The sequence below is a fragment of the Mobula hypostoma genome, chromosome 21, assembly GCF_963921235.1.
Source record: "Mobula hypostoma chromosome 21, sMobHyp1.1, whole genome shotgun sequence".
Taxonomy (NCBI): Eukaryota; Metazoa; Chordata; class Chondrichthyes; order Myliobatiformes; family Myliobatidae; genus Mobula; species Mobula hypostoma.
The window spans coordinates 2,274,633-2,296,844 of record NC_086117.1 but is presented as its reverse complement, the minus strand read 5'-3'; the positions used below and the strand labels follow the sequence as shown (position 1 = coordinate 2,296,844).

The following is a 22,212-nucleotide window of genomic DNA, read 5'->3' as shown; positions in this document are numbered from 1 at the left end:
AACTACAAATTACGATAAGAATATATAATTTATATTAAAAAATTGAATAAATAGTGCAAAAAGAGAGCAAAAAACGTGAGGTGGTGTTCATGAGTTCAATGTCCGTTCTGAAATCTGGTGGCGGAGGGCAAGAAGCTGTTCCTGAAACATTAAGTGTGGGTCTTCAGGCTTCTGTACCTCCTCCCGGATGGTAACAGTGAGGAGAGGTCAAGTCTTGGGTGATGGGGGGGGGGGCGCGTCCTTAATAATGAATGCTGCCTTTTAGAGCAATCACCTTTGGAAGATGTGCTGGAGGCTGTGAAGGCCGGTGCCCATGATGGAGCTGGCTGAGCTTATGACTTCTTGCAGCTTTTTCCAATCCTGTGCAGTGGCCCCTCCATACCAGACAGTGATGCAACCAGTTAGAATTCTCTCCATGGTACACCTGTAGAAATTTGCTAAAATCTTTGGTGTCATACTAGATCTCCTCATGAAATATAGATGCAGCTGTGTCTTCTTTGTAACATATCCATATGTTGGGCCCAGGATAGATGCAGTCACATACCTTTTGAGAATTCTATGGTTTACAAGAATTATTTGCCACTTTTGAATGTTTGTGACTAATTGTGCAGTCCATTGCTGGACCCATTAATTCACTATTTTGTAGCACTGCAAGGAGTAATGCTGAGGTTTTATGAGGGAGACATTGGTAACATAGTGAACATTCTGACTGGCTGCATCACCATCTGGTACGGAGGGGCCACTACAGAGGATCAGAAAAAGCTGCAGAAAGCTCTTAACTCACCCCATTCCATCATGGGCACCAGCTTCCTTAGTATTGAGGATACCGTCAGGAGGCCATGCCTCAGAAAGGTGGCATCTATCGTTAAGGACCCCATTACCCAGGACATGCCCTCTTCTCATTGTTACCATCAGGAATGAGTACAGAAGCCTGAAGATGCACACTCAATTTTTCAGAAACAGCATCTCCCCCTCAGCCATCAGATTTCTGAATGGCCAGTGAAACTATGATCACACCTCAGTACTTTTGCTCCCTTTTGCACTACTTACATATATATATTTCATACTGTGATAGGATTTTTTATGTATTGCACAGTACTACCTCTGCAAAATACAAATTTCACAATATCCCCAGTGATAATGGACCTAGTTCTGATTCTGAGTAGATTTGGAGTATTATGAACAATTTTGGGCCCCATATCGAAGAAAAGATAGGCTTGCATTGGAGGGAGTCCAAAAAAGGGTCACGAGAATGATCCTGGGAATGAAAGGGTTAATGTACGTGTGTTTGATGGCTCTGGGCCTGTAATTGCTGGAATTTAGAGTGAGGGAGGATATCACCAAAATCTGTTGAATACTGAAAGGCCTAGATAGAGTGGATGTGGAGATGATATTTCCTATTGTGGGGGAGTCTTGACCAGCGGGGACAGTCTCAGAATAGAGGGATGTTCCTTTAGAACAGAGATGAGGAGGAATTTCTTTAGCCAGATGATGGTGAATCTGTGGAATTCATTGCCACAGACAGCTGTGGCCAGGCCATTGAGTATATTTAAAGTGGAGGTTGACAGGTTATTGATTAGTAATGAAGTGAAAGGTTACAAGAGGAAGGTCGGAGAATGGGATTGAGTGGATAATAAATCAGCCAGGATGTAGAGGTGGAGCAGACTTGATGGGCCAAACGCTTCTATGTCTAATGGTCTTTGGTGATCAGTGAGTCTAATGTTGAAATATCTTGGACTATTTCTTCTTCTCCATAGATGCTGCCTGACTTGCTGAGTCCCCAACGCCTTGTGTGTGTTTCTAGATTTACTAAGTGACAGTACTGTTATAATATTGAACAGGAAGATTGCAGTACGACTAAGCTGAAGCACTTACCATAAATGACGTGGTTATCTTGAGGTACTGGCCTCAGAATCTGAAAAGTATTACAATTAGGAGAATTTACTTTGATCATGTGACTCGGTAATACATCAATGGCACATAAGGAGAGGTTTGACAGGTAGAAAGGGAAAGATTTTATTTAATTAGAGATAAAGCATAGAACAGGCCCTCCCACCCAACAAACCGCACCGTCCAACAACCCACCGATTTAACCCCAGCCTGATCACAGGACAATTTACAATGACCCATTAACCTACTGTCCTGTACGTCTTTGGACCGTGGGAGGAAACCAGAGCACCCGGAGGAAACCCACGCGCACATGGGAAGAACATACAAACTTTCTTACAGAGGATGCTAGAAATGAACTCTGAACTCCAACGCCCCGAGCCATAACATTGTTACACAAATTGTTACATTGTGGCACCCAAGATAATCTGGCCCTTCACCCAGAATGGTTTGAACGTAGTTTTATCATAACCAATACTCTGTCTGTCAGAGAAAGTGCAAAGTGCCCATAGCCTCACCCAGGTCATCACAGCTCAGAGAGACAGTCTGCCCCACTCACACCATCTCAGGTACCAACAACTGCTCATCCACCCACCGCCTAATCCAGCCTGTCATTCCCATCGAAGTTGCCCCTGAACCACCAACAGAGTGCAGCTTGGCGCGCAGCTTGGCAGCACGATGACACAACACTTTGCAGTGCCACCGATCAGAATTCACTTCCCACTGCTGTCTCTCCACACGGCTCTGTGGGTTTCTCCCGGGTGTTTCGGTTTGCAAAGACAGTTTAGGGTTAGTAAGTTGTGGGCATGCAGTTCTGGTGCCAGAAGTGTGGTGACATTTGCGGGCTGCCCCCAGCACACCCTCAGACTGTGCTGGTCGTTGATGTGCACTGTATTTTTCTATGCACATGTGACAAATAAAAATAGTCTTTATAAATTTCCAGAAGGACACGGCGTGGTAATGGTTAATGTGAGGGGGCACCAGAGGTGAGGGTAGAGGCAGGTACAATAGGGGCATTTGAGAGACTCTCAGATGGGCACATGGATGATAGAAAAATGGATGCTTTGTGAGAGGGAAGGGGTAGATTGATCTTAGAGTAGGTTAAAAGATCAGCACAACATTGTGGGCTGAAGGGCTTTCTCAGTGTGTGCCATAATGTTCCGTGTTCTCTATCTTCCCCAAGTTATCAAGATTCTTCCGTCTTTCTGTTTCCTTTGAGATTCATCTTAAACCCCAGCAAGTCAGCCCAGCCTACCCGTATCTCAAACTTACATCAGTGATTACTTTCCTGAGAAGCAGAATTTATCATTGTCAAAGATATTTGAAAAATCAGATTAGTTGCTGTTGGATTCTAAATAAATATTCTAATATTGCTGATTCAATGGAGCTGCCCTTCTCCTGGCAGGCGTTACCTGGCTGCCCCGTTTTATTGGTGACAGAATGAGGATGTTGTCTCCCTCGGATGGAACATTTGGGACCAGACCTCCATTCTGCACAAATTCCTCTCGTCGCTCCCAGCTGTTAAGTACGACCCCATTGGTACCGTCGTACACAACACGACAACTTTCCCTGTGCTCCAGCAGTCCCACCGGCTGACTGCAGTACCTCTCGCGCTTATTGGGTGGAGACTGCAAATCCTGGTTCAACTTGCTGGATGGTCTTCTAATCATTCGCTCGAAGCTGGGTTTCAAATGCGGGACCAGTCGCCAGATTAACACTATAATCTGACTGGGACAATTTCTGCAAAGGAACAGTGCACCATTTAAAGTAAGAAGTTAATGTTGATAAAAAGTGGAATTTTCTGCCAGAGATCTGCAGATTCAGATTTATTTGCCACAGCTGGTTGTGGAGGCCAAGTCATTGAGTATACTTAAAGCTGAGTTTGACAGGTTCTTCATTAGTCAGGATGTCAAAGGTTACAGGAAGGAGGCAGCAGAATGGGGGTGAGAGGGATAACATATTAGACAGAATGGAATGGCAGAGCTGACTCGATGGGCTGAATGGCCTAATTCTGCTCCTATGTCCTTGGTCTTATTGGTCTTATGGTGAAGGGGCTTGTCATATCCAGTTTGGGGCAGCTCACTCATCTTTGGTCCCCACTGGACACTCAGTTCTCACTGTTGCTCCAAGAAGCTGTCTGCATCTGACAGCAGCCACACCCCGGTACACTGCTTCTACAGGTGGGCCAACCAGCTGAGAGGAGCTGGCAGGCCTCATACCCCAGTGAGACAGGGACATGCCTGTCCTAACATACCAAGTCAGTACAGGCAGACTGGGTGGATGAGATCCAATATCCAACGGCCAGGAAGGAGGATCTGCAACGCTCTGTCGAGGGTGAAGGGAGGGCATGACAAGGCACAGAAGACCTCATGGTCATCCTCTGCAACCATAAGACAAAGGAGCAGAAGTTGGCCATTCAGCCCATCGAGTCTGTTCCGCCATTTTATCATGAGCTGATCCATTCTCCCATTTAGTCCCACTCCCCCGCCTTCTCACCATAACCTTTGATGCCCTGGCCACTCAGATACCTATCAATCTCTGCCTTAAATACACCCAATGACTTGGCCTCCACTGCTGCCCGTGGCAACAAATTCCATAGATTCACCACCCTCTGATTAAAAAAATTTCTTCACATCTCTGTCCTGAATGGGCGCCCTTCAATCCTTAAGTCATGCCCTCTCGTACTAGACTCCCCCACCATGGGAAACAACTTTGCCACATCCACTCTGTCCATGCCTTTCAACATTCAAAATATTTCTATGAGGTCTCCCCTCATTCTTCTAAACTCCAAGGAATACAGTCCAAGAGCGGACAAACATTCCTCATATGTTAACCCTCTCATTCCCAGAATCATTCCAGTGAATCTTCTCTGAACCCTCTCCAATGTCAGCACATCCTTTCTTAAATAAGGAGCCCAAAACTGCCCACAGTACTCCAAGTGAGGTCTCACCAGCACCTTATAGAGCCTCAACATCACATCCCTGCTCCGATACTCTATTCCTGTAGAAATGAATGCCAACATTGCATTCGCCTTCTTCACCACCGACTCAACGTGGAGGTTAACCTTAAGGGTATCCTGTACGAGTACTCCCAAGTCCCGTTGCATCTCAGAACTTTGAATTCTTTCCCCATTTAAATAATAGTCTGCCCCAAGGAAGACCCCGGTTGTAATAATCACTTGTACCACTGGACCCGGACCTCTGGGGTCAACAGAGTGGAACTGAGCCAGTGTAACAACGTTTCCACTTTAAAAAACTCTCCCACACAGGTCTCCTGTCATTGTTGAATAAGGCAGACAACCAGCATTGGAAAAGAGCATAGGTTCAGAGCCAAACACAATATTTAACAAAACTCCCAGTCTAACAGTGAAAGAGTGTTATCTGACCACAGAGATCACAAAATATTACACAGGATCGAAGCTGATTTAATGATTACTCGTTGCAAGTTCTCACTGGGGCAAAAACAAACAGCATGCTATTTATTGCAGGAAGTCGTACAGCCAGTCACGGTGGCTCGACATTCCCAGGGACCATGGAAAGTTGATGCTGCCAGCTTATTACAATCGGGCACACATCCAACCCCAACTGAACCATTCATTAGAGTTGCTCCTGTTTATGGGCGATAACCAGTCTGATACCAAGTTCGGGACAGACGCACGCTGACTGTAGACACAAGCAGCTGTGGGAAATGCAGCTCCACACAGCAAGTTCTCTGCTGGACACCTTTATCCCATCAGCAGCCCAGGGAGTCATGATAAAAGGCTGGTTAACTCCTGACAGGTCAACTCACACAACACAAGCACGAGAGATTCTGCAGACGCTGGAAATCCTGAGTACCACGCACAAAATGCTGAAGGGACTCAGCAGGCCAGGCATCGTCTATGGAGGGGAATAAACAATCAACAGTTCAGGCCGTGACCCTTCATCAGGGCTGCAAAAGAAGGGGGAAGATGCCAAAATAAGAAGTTGGGGGGAGCAGGAGGTGTTCAAGCTTGCAGGTGATAGGTGAGATCAGGTGTAACAGGTGATAGGTGAGATTAGGTGAGACAGCTGATAGGTGAGATCAGGTGAGATATGTGATAGGTGAGATCAGGTGAAACAGGTGATAGGTGAGATCAGGTGAGACATGTGATAGGTGAGATCAGGTGAAACAGGTGATAGGTGAGATCAGGTGAGACAGGTGATAGGTGAGATCAGGTGGAGATAGGTGATAGGTGAGATCAGGTGAGACAGTTGATAGGTGAGATTAGGTGAAACAGGTGATAGGTGAGATCAGATGAGACAGGTGATAGGTGAGATCAGGTGTAGGGGAGGACGAGGAGGGTGAGAATAAGATTCATTTTACTTGTCACATGTATACCAAAACATACAGTGAAATGCGTCGCCTGCATCAAATCAACTCAGTGAGGATTGTGCTGGGGCAGCCCACAAGTGTAACCATGCTTCTGGCACCAATATAACATGGCCACAGCTCCCTCACCCTAACTGGTACGTCTCTGGAATGTGGGAGGAAACCAGAGCACCAGAGGAAGCCCTCATGGTCATGGAGCAAACGTGCAAACTCCCTCGAGAAGACGGTAGAAACCGAACCCAATCAGTGATCACTGTTGCTGTAAACAGTTACACTAAATGAGAAGCAACACACACAAAATGCTGGAGGAACTTAGTGGGCCAGGCAGCATCTATGGAGAAGGGTACAGTCAACATTTCGGGCCAGGACTCTTCTCCATAGATGCTGCCTGGCCTGCTGAGTTCCTCCAGCATTTTGTGTGTGTGGCTTGGATCTCCAGCATCGGCAGATTTTCTCTTGTTTGACACTACTTGAGGAACAACCAGACTATTATACTACAACTAAATTAGAGAACGTGAAATTTGTTGTTTTGTGGCAGAGACCCAAATATTTTAGAGTTCACAAAAAATGGAATGATGAGGGAGTTTTCAAGGATTCATTGTCCATTCAGAAATCTGATGGAGGTGAAGAAGCTGCTCTTGAAACATTTAGTGTGTGGCTTTAGGCTTCTGTACCTCCTCCTGATGGAGGTAATGAGAAGAAGGCATTGTTAAATTGTTAAAAATCTTTGCCCAGTTTGATGAGAAAACCTTCGTGATGAATTTAGTTGCAATCCATTTGATTAACTGAAATTAATTGAGATGGCTAGCATCGGTGGTGTGTGAGTTTTACCTGATTGCGTGAGCGAGCTGCACACATTTCCACTGCTCGACAGGTTGTCCATTCAACTGGAGCACAGTGTCTAGGGACTGTAACCCGGACTGATCGGCTGGGCCACCTGGGGAAAAACACCACTGCACTGTAACACGTCAGCATTATGCCCTGCACGAGGGTAAATTACAATTCCTTTAGTGGATCATTTAAGAAAAAGTTATAAACTATTACATTAATAAAGAAAAACATTGAAAGAAAGACAAGGCTCATACTACTGTCCAGTCTGACTCATGTGGCTCTAGATCAACGTCTAATTGTGTGTGAAACCAGACCAACTAGAGTCATGAACTCAGCCCAATCAGTTCCTGCCAACCCACCCCGTTGGTCCCAATCTCCTGTTTTCAGCCCGTATCGCTCTAAACCCTGTTTCTCCCCCACCCTCCGCATACCTGCCTAAGCAACCTCCTCTGTCTGCTCATTCCATAGACTCACCACTCTCAGTTGCCCATCAGATCCCTTATAAATCCCTCACCCTAAAACTCTGCCCACTACCATCTGTTACTGTCCATCTTGTCCATGCTGCTCATGATTTTCAATATTCCTATAAGGTCACCTCTCAGTCTCCTACACGCCAAAGACCCGGCCAACATCTCCCAGTAACTCATGCTCTTTAGTCCTGACAACATCCGCGTTGCCAGGACTAAATCTGTTCTGCATTCGTTCCAGTTTAACCACACCTTTCCTAGAACAGGATGACAAAATCATAGATGGTGCCCCACCACTAACATCGCGAGTCTCCATTTCCTCTTCAGTGGAGGGCCTACTCTCACAGGAACCGACAATAAACACCTCACATTGCCATTTAAATCTGGACACAAGGCAGCAAAAGCAAACCCACAGATGTGACATGCCGCAGATCACATTGACTGATCGTTCATTTTCCTAAATGCTGCCCGACCTGCTGAGTTCACCCGGGACATTGTGTGCTTTGCAGAGAATACTGGAATACGGATACCTCAGCCAAATTAAATAGCCTTTGTGATTCTGCGTATGGAATGTTGTGAGCAGATTTAACATAGAACAGTACAGCGAAATACAAGCCCACGATGTTACACCATAAGACTATAAGATAGAGGAGCAGAATCAGGCCATTTGGCCCATCGAGTCTGCTCCGCCATTTCATCATGACTGATCCATTTCCCCCTCAGCCCCAATCTCCTGCCTTCTCCCCATATCCCTTCATACCCTGACCAATCAATAATCTATCAAACTCTGCCTTAAGTATATCCAATGAGTTGTTCTCCACAGCTGCCTATGGCAACAAATTCCACAGATTCACTACTCTTTGGCTAAAGGAATTCCTCCTCATCTCCATTCTAAAAGGACAGCACTCTATTCCGAGGGAGTGTCCTTTGGCCTCAGAATCTCCCACCATAGGAAACATCCTCTCCACATCCACTCTATCAACATCTTTCAACATTCGATAGGTTTCAATGCGGTCACCCCACATTCTTCTGAGGTCCAGTGAGTACAGGCCCAGAAACATCAAAGGCTCATCACATTACAATCCTGGAATCACTTTTGTGAACCTCCTTTGAACCTCTCCAATGTCAACAAATCCTTTGTTAGATAAGGGGCCTAAAATTGCTCACAATACTCCAAGTGAGGCTTCACCAGTGCTTCATAAAGCCTCAGCATTACATCCTTGCTTTTATATTCTCATCCTCTTGAAATGAATGTTAACATTGCATTTGCCTTCCTCACCACCAACTCAACCTGCAAATTAACCTTTAGCGAATCCTGCACAAGGATTCCCAATTCCTTTGCACCTCAGATTTTTGAATTTTCTCTCCATTTAGAAAATAGTCTACCCTTTTATTTCTTCTATGAAGGTTCATGACCATACATTTCCCGACACTGTATTCCATCTGCCATTTCTTTGCCCATTCTCCTAATCTGTCTAATTCCTTCTGTAGCCTCTCTATTTCCTCAAAACTACCTGTCCCTCCACCTATCTTCATATCATCCACAAACTTTGCCACAAAACCATCAATTCCATCATCCAAGTCATTGACATAAAACATAGAACTCAGACCCCTGCGGAACACCACTAGTCCCTGGCAGCCAACCAGAAAAGGCTCCCTTTATTCCCACTCCTTGCCTTCTGCCAATCAGCCGCTGTTTTATCCATGCTAGAATCTTTCCAGTAATACCATGGACTCGTAGCTCATTAAGCAGCCTCATGCGTGGCACCTTGTCAAAGGCCTTCTGAAAATCCAAGTACACAACATCCACTGATTCTCTTTTGACTATCCTGCTTGTTATTTCTTCAAAGAATTCCAACAGGTTTGTCAGGCAAGATTTTCTCTTGAGGAAACCATGCTGACTATGACTTATTTTATCATGTGCCTCCAAGTAGCCCAAAACCTAATAACTCATAACTTTGTGGCCTACTGTATATATGATCAATCTATCTCTTCCCTCCCACATTGCCCTATCTCCTTCCAGCTTCCACGAGTCTCTAGAAGAATCACTTAAGTATCCCTATCTGCCTCTACCAAACCCCAGCAGTGCATTGCAAGTACCCACCCACTCTGTGTCACAACTCTTCCTCTGACATCTCCCATAAACTTTCCTCCACTCACCTCTGGTACTGGCTATTTCCTCCATGGGGAAAAGACACTGGCTGCCCACTCTATGCCTCTTTTCAACTAACGCACCTTTATCCAGTCGCCTCCCATCCTCCTACGTTCCAGCTCACTCAAACATCCCTCATGTGTATTGAGTAAGCTCACGAGAAAAGGAGTCCCAGCGTTGTATATGGTGACATACATGTCCTTCGACAATAAATTTACTGTGAACTTTGAACCCATATGGCATCTCCCAGATAGCCAAACTCAATTATTTCACTGTTTCTATGCTTTCTCCTTTCCTTGTTCTTTTTGCCTTTATCACATTTCAAAAACTGTTGGAGTCTGTGACGTGCATTTTGGAATTCGATCAAGTGATCTGGTGCTCTGCTGTTCCCAGAGATGACCATGAGCATGAGCTACATCGTGCGGAAGACAAGAGATGGGACGCTGGGACATGAATAACTTCATCTTGAAGCAGCGAGGAAGATTGAAGCATCAAGGCGATTGCGGGGGACGTCAGCAGTCAGTCTCTACAGAGGCCATGCGTCCACACCATTCGGTAGTGGGTCGACTGCATGCAGAAGGCCACAGATTGGCAGCATGGTGGTCGTTCTTCACAGAAGGACTGAGACCGAGTGGCTACTCTCTTCGATTCTGGCGGGATTCTGAGATTTATGTGATTATTGCACTGTAGTTTATATTGCTCTCCTCTCCTTCAGTTTTATGTGTTTTCTTTCCTGTTGCCAATTGGCGGGTTAGGGCTCTGGGTAGCCGATGTGTTGGTTTTTGTGTGAGGGAAGGGTTGGGGATTTGCACTCTGATGTTCTTGTTAGTTTTTCTGTGTGGGTGATCTTTTGGTTTTTGTGTGTGAGAGAGGGGGTTAGGGTTTAATGCTATTGTCGCTGTTCTTTATTGCGAAGGAGATGGTTGGGGGTTTGGGGTTTGATGTTCCAGCTGCCATTTTTTGTGTGGGTGATCTGTTAGTTTTTTTTTGTCTGCGGGAGGTGGTGGGGAGTTTGAGGTTTGTGAATTCGGTTTCTTTTTCCTTCTTGTGTGGGGAGGGGATCGATGTCTTTTTTTTAAATGACTCCCATGCCTTTTCTGTATTTCATGGCTCTCTGGAGAAGATGAATATCAGTGTTGTATTGTACATGCATATTTTGACAATAAAATGAATCTTTGAACTTTTAAACCTTTGAAGAGATTCTGCAGATGCTGAAAATCCAGAGCAACAGACAGAAAATGCTGAAGAACACAGCAGGTCAGGCAGTATCTATGGCGGGGAGTAAACAGTGGTGACAAGACCCTTGAGGGAATGAACTAAAAGTTCAAACGGGTGTTGGAGTGCAAGTTTGTGTCTGTCCTCTGATGTACTGGGGGTGAAGGATGTCTCCTAACGGGGTGGTGGTGGGCAGGAAAGTGTGATGAAGGTGGCGGTGGGAGTCTGCAGGCCAGTCATGGATACTAGTCACCAACTGCTTCAGATGGCGATCATGAGGTTGTGATTCAACTCTGAGTTGTGTAGAAATGTCATTTCTCAGAGGGTGAATCTCCAGAATCCTCTGCCTCGGTGGTAGTGGAGATTGGATCATTAGATATGTTTAATGTGGAAATACATAAATATTTGAAACATTGAGGAAGACGGGTCGGGCAAACTGGGCACCTGGGTAGCGCTGCTGGCAGTGTGATCCTATTAAGCTTCGGGCTTCGAAGTTCAGAGTTCAATCCCAGCATTCTCTGTAAGCAGCTTGCACCTCCTCCCCGTGAAATGCCTGCATTTCCTCCAGTTGCTCCGGTTTCCTCCCACAATCCGAAGACGTACTGGTTAGTAGGTTAACTGGTCATTGTAAATTGTCCCGTGGTTAGGCTGGGTTAAGTTGTGGATTGCTGGGTCATGTGGCTCAAAGGGCCAGAAGGGCCTGTTCCACATTGGATCTCCAAATAAATGAAACAAAGACTGGTACAGGAGAGATGACCCAGGATTGCATTGAACGGTGGGACAGGTTTGACAGGCTGAATGGCTTTCACCTTTTCCTGGTTCGTTGTGCTGAAGGGAGAGAAGAGTTGTAATGGACAATGTCCTCCTCTGCTGTCCGAGTGAGGCTCACTGAACAGCAAGTCAACTTCTCACTGAAACTTCTCAGTGCCCATCAGCCTGGAACAATCAGACCGTCACTGATCTTCCATCAGCCTGGTACAATCAGACCATCACTGATCCTCCATCAGCCTGGGACAATCAGACCGTCACTGATCTTCCATCAGCCTGGGACAATCAGACCGTCACTGATCTTCCATCAGCCTGGGACAATCAGACCGTCACTGACATTCCATCAGCCTGGGACAATCAGACCGTCACTGATCTTCCATCAGCCTGGGACAATCAGACCGTCACTGATCTTCCATCAGCCTGGTACAATCAGACCATCACTGATCTTCCATCAGCCTGGTACAATCAGACCATCACTGATCCTCCATCAGCCTGGGACAATCAGACCGTCACTGATCTTCCATCAGCCTGGGACAATCAGACCGTCACTGATCTTCCATCAGCCTGGGACAATCAGACCGTCACTGATCTTCCATCAGCCTGGGACAATCAGACCGTCACTGACATTCCATCAGCCTGGGACAATCAGACCGTCACTGATCTTCCATCAGCCTGGGACAATCAGACCGTCACTGATCTTCCATCAGCCTGGGACAATCAGAGCGTCACTGACATTCCATCAGCCTGGGACAATCAGACCGTCACTGACATTCCATCAGCCTGGGACAATCAGAGCGTCACTGACATTCCATCAGCCTGGGACAATCAGAGCGTCACTGACATTCCATCAGCCTGGGACAATCAGAGCATCACTGACATTCCATCAGCCTGGGACAATCAGACCGTCACTGACATTCCATCAGCCTGGGACAATCAGAGCATCACTGACATTCCATCAGCCTGGGACAATCAGACCGTCACTGACATTCCATCAGCCTGGGACAATCAGAGCATCACTGACATTCCATCAGCCTGGGACAATCAGACCGTCACTGATCTTCCATCAGCCTGGGACAATCAGACCGTCACTGACATTCCATCAGCCTGGGACAATCAGACCGTCACTGATCTTCCATCAGCCTGGGACAATCAGAAAATAACTGACCTTACATTTCTAGCACTCTCTCATTTCTTTTATCCTTGTCCACAATTTCAACCTTTCTTCATTTCTTTGATCCCTCTGCACTTTCACTCATTCACCAGCATTTCCCCAAGCAGTAAGGCTGATCAATACCTCCACACACCAAGCCACCCCTGTACATACCAACCCACCCCTCCACACACTACCCAACCCCTCCGCACACTACCCCACTCCTCCGCACACTACCCCACTCCTCCGCACACTACCCCATCCCTCCGCACACTAACCCACCCCTCCGCACACTAACCCACCCCTCCGCACACCAACCCTCCCTTCCGCACACCAACCCTCCCTTCCGCACACTAACCCTCCCCTCCGCACACTACCCCATCCCTCCGCACACTACCCCATCCCTCCGCACACTAACCCACCCCTCCGCACACCAACCCTCCCTTCCGCACACCAACCCTCCCTTCCGCACACCAACCCTCCCCTCCGCACACCAACCCTCCCCTCCGCACACTAACCCTCCCCTCCGCACACTAACCCACCCCTCCACACCCCCAACCACCACTACTTTTATATTTTCTGTCAGTCACCTTATGTACTTACACTCTTGTGCCTCATGTCACTGTATGGACATACAATCAATCTATGTATATAAGCTGTCTTATGTATTTTTATTTATTGTGTTCTTTATCTTATTGTGTTTTTCTATGCTGCATCAGATCCAGAGTAACAATTACTTCATTCTTTTTCACACTTGTGTCTTGGTGATGGATGGTCGTGGGAGCAGCTGGTGCAGATCACAAGTCCTGGTTATGTGACCACTGACGCCAGGCAGACAATCTCTGAAGAGTATTGATAATGGCTGAGGGTCACCCGTCTTGTAAAGACACTGCCCAGAAGAAGGCAATGGCAAACCACCTCTGTGGAAAAATTTGCCAAGAACAATCGTTGTCATGGAAAGACGATGATCACTCATGTCACACGGCACAGGATGAACAAATGAACTGGAAGTGACATTAAACAATCTTGAATCTTGAACCTTGAATTTTCCTCCCTCCTTCAGTCAAGACCACCCATTTCTTGAGTCTTTAAATGTTTCCTGGCTTCCCACCTACCAGACATCTTTCTTTCAGTTACCAGGCTGCTACACCACTGTTGTCAGACTAGGGAGTTCCCTCGTACGATAAGATAGATTCTTGACCTCGCAATCTACCTTGTCATGACGCTCGCACGTTATGGTCTGCATGCACTGCACTCTCTCTGTAAATGTGACACTTTACTCTATACTCTGTTATTGGTTTCCCTTTTACTCCCTCAGTGCACTGACATGGTATACAAAACAAAGGTTTTCATGGCACCTCATTACATATGAGAATAATGAACCAAGTTACCAATTTAAATGAACAGCTAACAACATTATTAAGTTCCGGTAATGTCCCCTCCCCCGCCCCCCACCACCATTCATTGTAAGTTGTCCAATGATTAGACTGTGACATGCTGAGTGGTAGGTCTGCTTGGGCCAGGACAGACTCATCCAAGCTTTACCTCCAAGTAAATAAATAACAAGATAAATCTCTTGCCTGGATCTACTGCTTGCACCCGGACTGGAGCATCACAGCAAATAGTGAAGCCAAACCCATCCTTTCCTCGTGGGATCGTCACCTGAAACAAGTAAAAACAGTGTAGAATCCCATCAGCGCCACGACACACCAATCAGGACAATTCAAATCAACGGCCACTTGCAATCCTATTATTTGTTTTGCTAAACTGCAATGTTATTAAGTTGTACCAGAATATCAAAGTTCACAGTAAATTTATTATCAAAGTACATAACACCTCGACATGGAGCACTGTCACAGGAAAGCAGCATCCATCATCAAGGGCAGTCACCATCCAGGCCAGGCTCTCTTCTCACTGCTGCCGTCACGAAGGAAGTACAGGAGGCTCGGGACTCACACCACCAGGTTCAGGAACCGTTATTACGCCTCAACCATCAGGTTCATGAACCAGCTGGGATAACTTCACTCACCTCAACACTGAAATGATTCCACAACCTATGGACTCACTTTTACAGACTCAATGGCTCAGATTCTCAATATTGTATATGATTTATTTATTATTATTAGTTTGTTTTTCTTTTTGCACAATTTGTTGCCTTTTCCATACTGGTGACTTGTTAGTCTTTGTGTGTAGTTTTTCACTGATTCTATTCTGTTTCTTTATACCTACTACGAATGCCCGCAAGAACCGGAGTACCGTGCAGACACAGTAGACGTGTTCCCGCACAGGTCCGGAGAAGAGCTTTAAAAAGCCACTCTCTCTTAAAGAGGGGCACTGTCTAGCAGAGCAGTCATCATCGAAGCAGCCTGAATCATCACAGCGAGGTTTTGGTATATCAGGGCTCCGGCAAGAACAGGCGGAGGCAAGGTAAGTAGGTAAATTTATTTCTTATTTCATTTTTTCTGAATTAATGCTTGATAGGATAGGGGGTATGTCTGCAGAGCCAGTGTTCTGTTCTGGGTGTCAGGTGTGGGATTTCTAGGAGACTTCCAGCCTCCCCGATGGCCACATCTGCACCAGGTGCATCGAGAGGCAGCTCCTTACAGACCGTGTTAGGGAACTGGAGCTGCAGCTCGGTGACCTTCGGCTTGATAGGGAAAGTGAGGAGGTGATAGACAGGAGCTGCAGGGAGGTCGTCACCCCAAGGCTATGGGAGACAGATAAATGTGTGGACTGTCAGGAGAGGGAATGGGGAGTGTCAGATTGTGGAGAGCACTCCTGTAGCCATTCCCTTCGACAATAGGTATTTCATTTTGAGTACCGTTGTGGGGGATGACTTACCTGGAGGAAGCAACAGTGGCCGTGCCCCTGGCACTGAGTCGGGTCCTGTGTCTCAGAAGGACGGGAAACTGAAGAGGATGGCAGCAGTAACAAGGGACTCTATAGTCAGGGGACAGATAGACGATTCTGCGGGTGTGAAAAGGAAACACAGATGGTAGTTTGCCTCCCAGGTGCCAGGGTCTGCGATATTTCAGAACGCATCCACAATATCCTGAAAATGGAGGGTGAGCAGCCAGAGGTCGTGGTACATATTGGGACCAATGACACAGCAAGAAACAGGGAGGAGGTCCTGAAAACAGAATACAGGGAGTTAGGAAGGAAGCTGAGAAGCAGGATGTTAAAGGTAGTAAACTTGGGATTGCTGTCTGTGCAAGGCAACAGTGAGGATAGGAATAGAATGAGGTGACAGATGAATGTGTGGAGCAGAATTGAAGCAGAGATCAGGGATTCAGATTTCGGGATAATTGGGACTTCTTTGACAAGGTCCTGCATGGGAGGTTAGTTAGGAAAATTCAGTTGCTAGATATACATGGAGAGGTGGTAAATTGGATTAGACATTGGCTCAATGGAAGAAGCCAAAGAGTGGTAGTAGAGAATTGCTTCTCTGAGTGGAGGCCTGTGACAAGTGGTGTGCCACAGGGATCAGTGCTGGGTCCATTGTTATTTGTCATCTATATCAATGATCTGGATGATAATGTGGTAAATTGGATCAGCAAATTTGCTGATGATACAAAGATTGGAGGTGTAGTAGACAGTGAGGAAGGTTTTCAGAGCCTGCAGAGGGACTTGGACCAGCTGGAAAAATGGGCTGAAAAATGGCAGATGGAGTTTAATACAGACAAGTGTGAGGTATTGCACTTTGGAAGGACAAACCAAGGTAGAACATACAGGGTTAATGGTAAGGCTCTGAGGAGTGCAGTGGAACAGAGGGATCTGGGAATACAGATACAAAATTCCCTAAAAGTGGTGTCACAGGTAGATAGGGTCGTAAAGAGAGCTTTTGGTACATTGGCCTTTACTAATCAAAGTATTGAGTATAGGAGCTGGAATGTTATGATGAGGTTGTATAAGGCATCGGTGAGGCCAAATCTGGAGTATTGTGTTCAGTTTTGGTCACCAAATTACAGGAAGGATAGAAATAAGGTTGAAAGAGTGCAGAGAAGGTTTAGAAGGATGTTGCCAGGACTTGAGAAACTCAGTTACAGAGAAAGGTTGAATAGGTTAGGACTTTATTCCCTGGAGCGTAGAAGAATGAGGGGAGATTTGATAGAGGTATATAAAATTATGATGGGTTTTGATAGAGTGAATGCAAGCAGGCTTTTTCCACTGAGGCAAGGTGAGAAAAAAACCAGAGGACATGGGTTAAGGGTGAGGGGGGAAAAGTTTAAAGGGAACAATGGGGGGGGCTTCTTCACACAGAGAGTGGTGGGAGTATGGAATGAGCTGCCAGACGAGGTGGTAAATGTGGGTTCTTTTTTAACATTTAAGAATAAATTGGACAGATACATGGATGGGAGATGTATGGAGGGATATGGTCCGTGTGCAGGTCAGTGGGACTAGGCAGAAAATGGTTTGGCACAGCCAAGAAGGGCCAAAAGGCCTGTTTCTGTGCTGTAGTTTCTATGGTTTCTATGGTTTCTGGGGCAGGTGTGACCTGTACAAAAGGGACGGGTTGCACTTGAATCTGAGGGGGACCAATATACTTGTGAGCAGGTTTACAAGAGCTGTTGAAAGTGGTTTAAACTAATATGGCAGGGAGATGAGGACCAGAATGAGAGAGCTGAGGATGAGCCAGTGGGTTTACAATGGGTGTAACATGGATGTATGGAAGGACAAGCCAATGATTGGGTCCAAATGCAGACCGAGCAGAGTTAAATTGTACCACAGAGGCAAAATTCAAAAGGGCAAAGAATGCAGGACTGAAGGGGCTATGTTTAAATCCGTGTAGCATTCAGAATAAGGTGGACGAACTCGTGGCATAATTAGAGATTGGTTGATATGACGTGGGCATCACTGAGTCGTGGCTGAAAGAAGGCCATAGTTGGGAGCTTAACATCAAAGGATATACTTTGTATCGAAAGGACAGGCAGGAGGGCATAGGCGGTGGTGTGTGATGGAATTAAGTCTTTAGAAAGAGGTGACAGGGTCAGAGAATGGTGAATCTATGTGGGTGGAGTAGCCAAGATGTGGGCTTGAGATTTCAAAGGGAACTGGAAAAGGCATGTAATAAGGATAATGACACAATTGTGACGGGGGTCTTCAATATGTAAGGGGATTAGGAAAATCAGGTTGGTGTCAGATCACAAGAGAGGGAATTTCTTGTATACCTATGAGATGGCTTTTTAGAGCAGCTTGTGCTGGAGCCTACTCGGGGAAAGACTGTCTTAGATTGGTTGTTGTGTAAAAACCCAGATCTTATTCGGGAGCTAAATGTAAAGGGACCCTGAAGAGGCAGTGATCATAATATGATTGAATGCATACAACAATTCGATAGGGAGAAGCATCATAGGCCACATATATCAGTATCACAATGGAATCAAGGGAATTACAGAGGCATGAGAGAGGAGCTTGTCCAGGTGGATTGGAGGAGGATACTTGCAGGGATGACGGCAGAGTAGAGACGGCTGAAGTTTCTGGGAATAGCTCACAAGGCGCAGAATAGATACGTCCCACAGAAGTTGTTCTCAAATGGCGGGGGTAGGCAACCATGGCTGACAAGGGAAGTAAGGGACTGCAAAAAAGCCAAGGAAAAGGTATATAATGTAGCAAAAGTGAGTGGGAAGTTGGATGATTGGGAAGCTTTTAAAATCCAATAAAATGCAACTAAAAAACTATAAGAAGAGAAAAGATGAAATATGAGGGCAAACTAGCCAATAATGTAGGGTACTAAACATTCTTCTGTTATATAAAGAATTAAAAGGAAGTGAGAGTTGATATTGGACCACTGGAAAATGATGCTAGTAAGGCAGTAATGGGGGGCAAAGAAATAGCAAATGAACTTAATGGGTACTTTGCATCAGTCTTCACTGTGGAAGACACCAGCAGTGTGACAGAGGTCCATAAGTCTCAGGGAGCAGAAGTGAGTGCCATCACAAAGGAAAAAGTGCAAGGCAAACTCAAAGGTGTTAAGGTGGATAATTCACCTGGACCAGATGGTCTACATCCCGGAGTCCTGAGAGAGATTGATGAAGAGATAATGGAAGTCACGGTCTTTTAAGAATCACTTGAGTCTGGCATGGTCCTGGAAGATTGGAAAAGTGCAAATATCATTCCACCCTTTAAGAAGGGAGGAAGGCAAAAGAAAGGAAATTATAGGCCAGTTAGTCTAACCTCAGTGATTTGGAAAGTGTTGGAGCCTATTATTAAGGATGAGGTTTTGGGGTACTTGGAAACTACTGAAAAAATAAATCAAAGTCAGCATAGTTTCGTGAAGGGAAATCTTGCCTGACAAATCTGTTAGAGTTCTTTGAGGAAGTAACAAGCAGAGCGGACAAAAGAGAGGCAGTGGATGTCACTTACTTGGACTTCCAGTCGGCACTTGATAAGGTGCCACACATGAAGCTGCTTAAGCAAGAAAAAATCTTATGGAGTTACAGGAAAGATACTGGCATGGATAGAGAAATGGCTGACAGGCAAGAGGCAGTGAGTAGGAATAAAAGGGGTCTTTTCTGGTTGGCTGCCAGTGACTAGTGGTGTTCCTCAGGGGTCAGTATTGGAACCGCTACTTCTTGCATTGTTTGTCAATGATTTGGATAATGGAATTGATAGCTTTGTGGATGATATGAAGACAGGTAGAGGGGTAGGTAGTGCTGAGGAAGCAATGCGATTGCAGCAAGACTTAGACAAATTGGAAGAATGGGCAAAAAAAGTGGCAGATGGAATATAGTGTTGGGAAATGTACGATAATGCATTTTGGTAAAACAAACAATAGTGTGGACTATTATTTAAATGGGGAGGAGGTTCAAACATCAGAGGTGCAGAAGCTGTCAGGAGTCCTTGTGCAAGACTCCCAGAAAGTTAATTTACAGGTTGAGTCTGTGGTAAAGAAGGCAAATGCAATGTTGGCATTTATTTCAAGGGGAATAGAATATGGAAACAAGGAGATAATGTTGGGGCTTTTATAAAACACTAGTCAGGTCGCACATGGAGTATTGGCAACAGTTTTGGGCCCCATATCTCAGAAAGAATGTGATTCAATTGGAGAGTCTCCATAGGAGGTTCATGAGGATGATTCTGGGAATGAAGCGAATAACATATGAGGAGAGTTTGGCAGCTCTGGGCCTGTACTCACTGGAATTTAGGAGATTGTGTGGGGTCTCATTAAAACCTACCAAATGTTGAAATGACTAGACAGGGTGGATGTGGAGAGGATGTTTCCTATGGTGGGGGTATCCAGAACTAGAGGGCACAGCCTCAAAATTGGGGGGCAACCTTTTAGAATAGAGATGAAGAGGGATTTTTTTAAACCAGAGAGTAGTGAATCTGTGGAATACACTGCCACAGACTGCGGTAGGGGCCAAGTCTGTGGGTATATTTAAGGTGGACATTGATATATTCCTGATTGGTCCAGGCATTAAAGAATATGGCGAGAGGGCAGGTGTATGGGGTTGAGTAGGATCTGGGATCAGTCATGATGGAATGGCGGAGCAGACTCGACAGGCTGAATGGCCTAATTCTGCTCCTATGTCTTATGGCCTAAGAAAATGTATCTCAGGGTTGTATATGGTGGCATACTGTATATATACTTTGATAATAAATTTAGTTTGAAGGTTTTGAATGTACATGTCACCATGTACAACCCTGAGATCCAGTTTCTTGCAGACCTTCACAGTACAACAAGGACATACAATAGAGTCAGTGAAAACCTACACACAAACAACCAATGTGCAAAAGAAGATGAACTGTACAAATATAAAAGAGAATAGTCACAATGAATAAATATTTTTAACCACAAGAGATTCTGCAGATGCTGGAAATCCAGAGAAATACACACAAAATTCTGGAGGAACTCAACAAGTCAGGCAGCATCTATGGAGGAGAATAAACAGTTGGTGTTTTGAGCTGACACCCTTCATCACGACTCATCAAGTCCTGATGAAGGGTTTTGGCCTAAATGTCAGATCCTTATTCCCCTCCATAGATGCAGCCTGACCTGCTGAGTTCCTCCAACATTTTGTAAGTGTTGCTAAGTAATTTTAGTTTTCGGTCTGAGAGACTTTTCAATTTTCTGTGACGTTGACTAAATTCATTGTTAGGGCAAACCTGAAGGACACAGAAATCTGTCATCCGAAACAGGTGAGTAACTCAGTTTAAATATATTAATGAAGTTCTAATTAGATCATTTGACCTCTATCCCTTTCCTTAATAGTCATTTACATTAAACACTAACATTTTTACCCAACATTCATCTACTGAGAATAAGCTGAAGGTAGAATTTAACATACAAATCCCAGAGAGAGAAATCTCTATGTAATGTTAAACCAATTCTTCACAATTCTTTTGTGCATGACTCTTGAGAAGTTTTTTAAATTTTGCATTGCATTGTTAGTATGTGCAGCTGTGCTTTACAGTGGCTTAAGACACAAAGAGTGTCCTAACTCGATAGCCCTTTAATTCGAGCTGTTTATATGCCCAACACATTCAGTGTTCAAAGAACCGCTGTCACTGAAATTCAAAGAAAGACCACGATATGCAAGAAGTGAACAAGGAAATCGAGGCAGCGAGGCCCCTGTCCGAACTACTGACCTTGCTCTTTCAAAAGACATGAAGAGTGACACAGTAGCATAGAAGTTAGCACAACACTTTGCAGCACCACCTCTAAGATCAGGGTTCAATTCCCACGACCGTCTTTAAGCAGTTTGTACATTTTCTCCACAACCGCCTGGGTTTCCTCTGGGTGCTTTGGTTTTCTCCCAGTCCAAAGACGTACGGGATAGGGTCTGTAAGTTATGGGCATGCTATGTGGGTGCTGGAAGCCTGGTCTTCTCAGATCTGAATTGATGGAAATGACACATCCCACTATGCGCTTCAAAGTACATGTGTCAAATAGTGCTAATCATTATATTGGAAATATTCAGTCAATAAGGTACTATTTGTGGAGAAAGATACAGAAGTAATGGTCAATTATAATTAGCTTTCCATGGTTTCACCTATGGTCACCCATTAATCATCCATTCACTGCACAACGGTCACCCATTGTCTACACATGATGATCAATAACCAATCACCCATTCACTACACACGATTGTCACCCACCAATCACTTACTAACTGTACATTATGTTCATCCACCAATCACCCACTCACTGCACACAATGGAAAGTACTTTTGGGGTGTCCTGCCACTGGAAGGAAGCTTCCAGCATCAATGACCCCCCCCCCCCCCACCTGTCCACCTCCACCACCATCTCGGCCATTCTCTTTTAAGAGACTCTTAGGTGTACGGAGCTTAGAAAAATAGAGGGCTAGGTGGTGGGGCAACTCTAGGCAGTTTCTAAAGTAGGTTATATGGTCGGCACAACATTGTGGGCCGAAGGTACTACACTGCAGATTT

At 45.4% G+C, this 22,212-nt stretch overlaps 1 protein-coding gene across 7 annotated transcripts in view; it reads right to left on the bottom strand.

The window, feature by feature from the left end:
* Positions 1-22,212, bottom strand: part of rgs3a (regulator of G protein signaling 3a) — a 283,964-nt gene that overhangs the window by 184,026 nt on the left and 77,726 nt on the right. For all 7 annotated transcript variants that reach the window (XM_063073265.1, XM_063073271.1, XM_063073270.1 and 4 more), the window contains 4 exons: positions 14,401-14,482; positions 7,069-7,174; positions 3,300-3,627; positions 1,876-1,915 (listed from right to left, as the gene is read on the bottom strand). In XM_063073265.1, the coding sequence (XP_062929335.1) occupies positions 1,876-1,915; positions 3,300-3,627; positions 7,069-7,174; positions 14,401-14,482 (556 nt within the window). The remainder of the gene's footprint in view (positions 1-1,875; positions 1,916-3,299; positions 3,628-7,068; positions 7,175-14,400; positions 14,483-22,212) is intronic.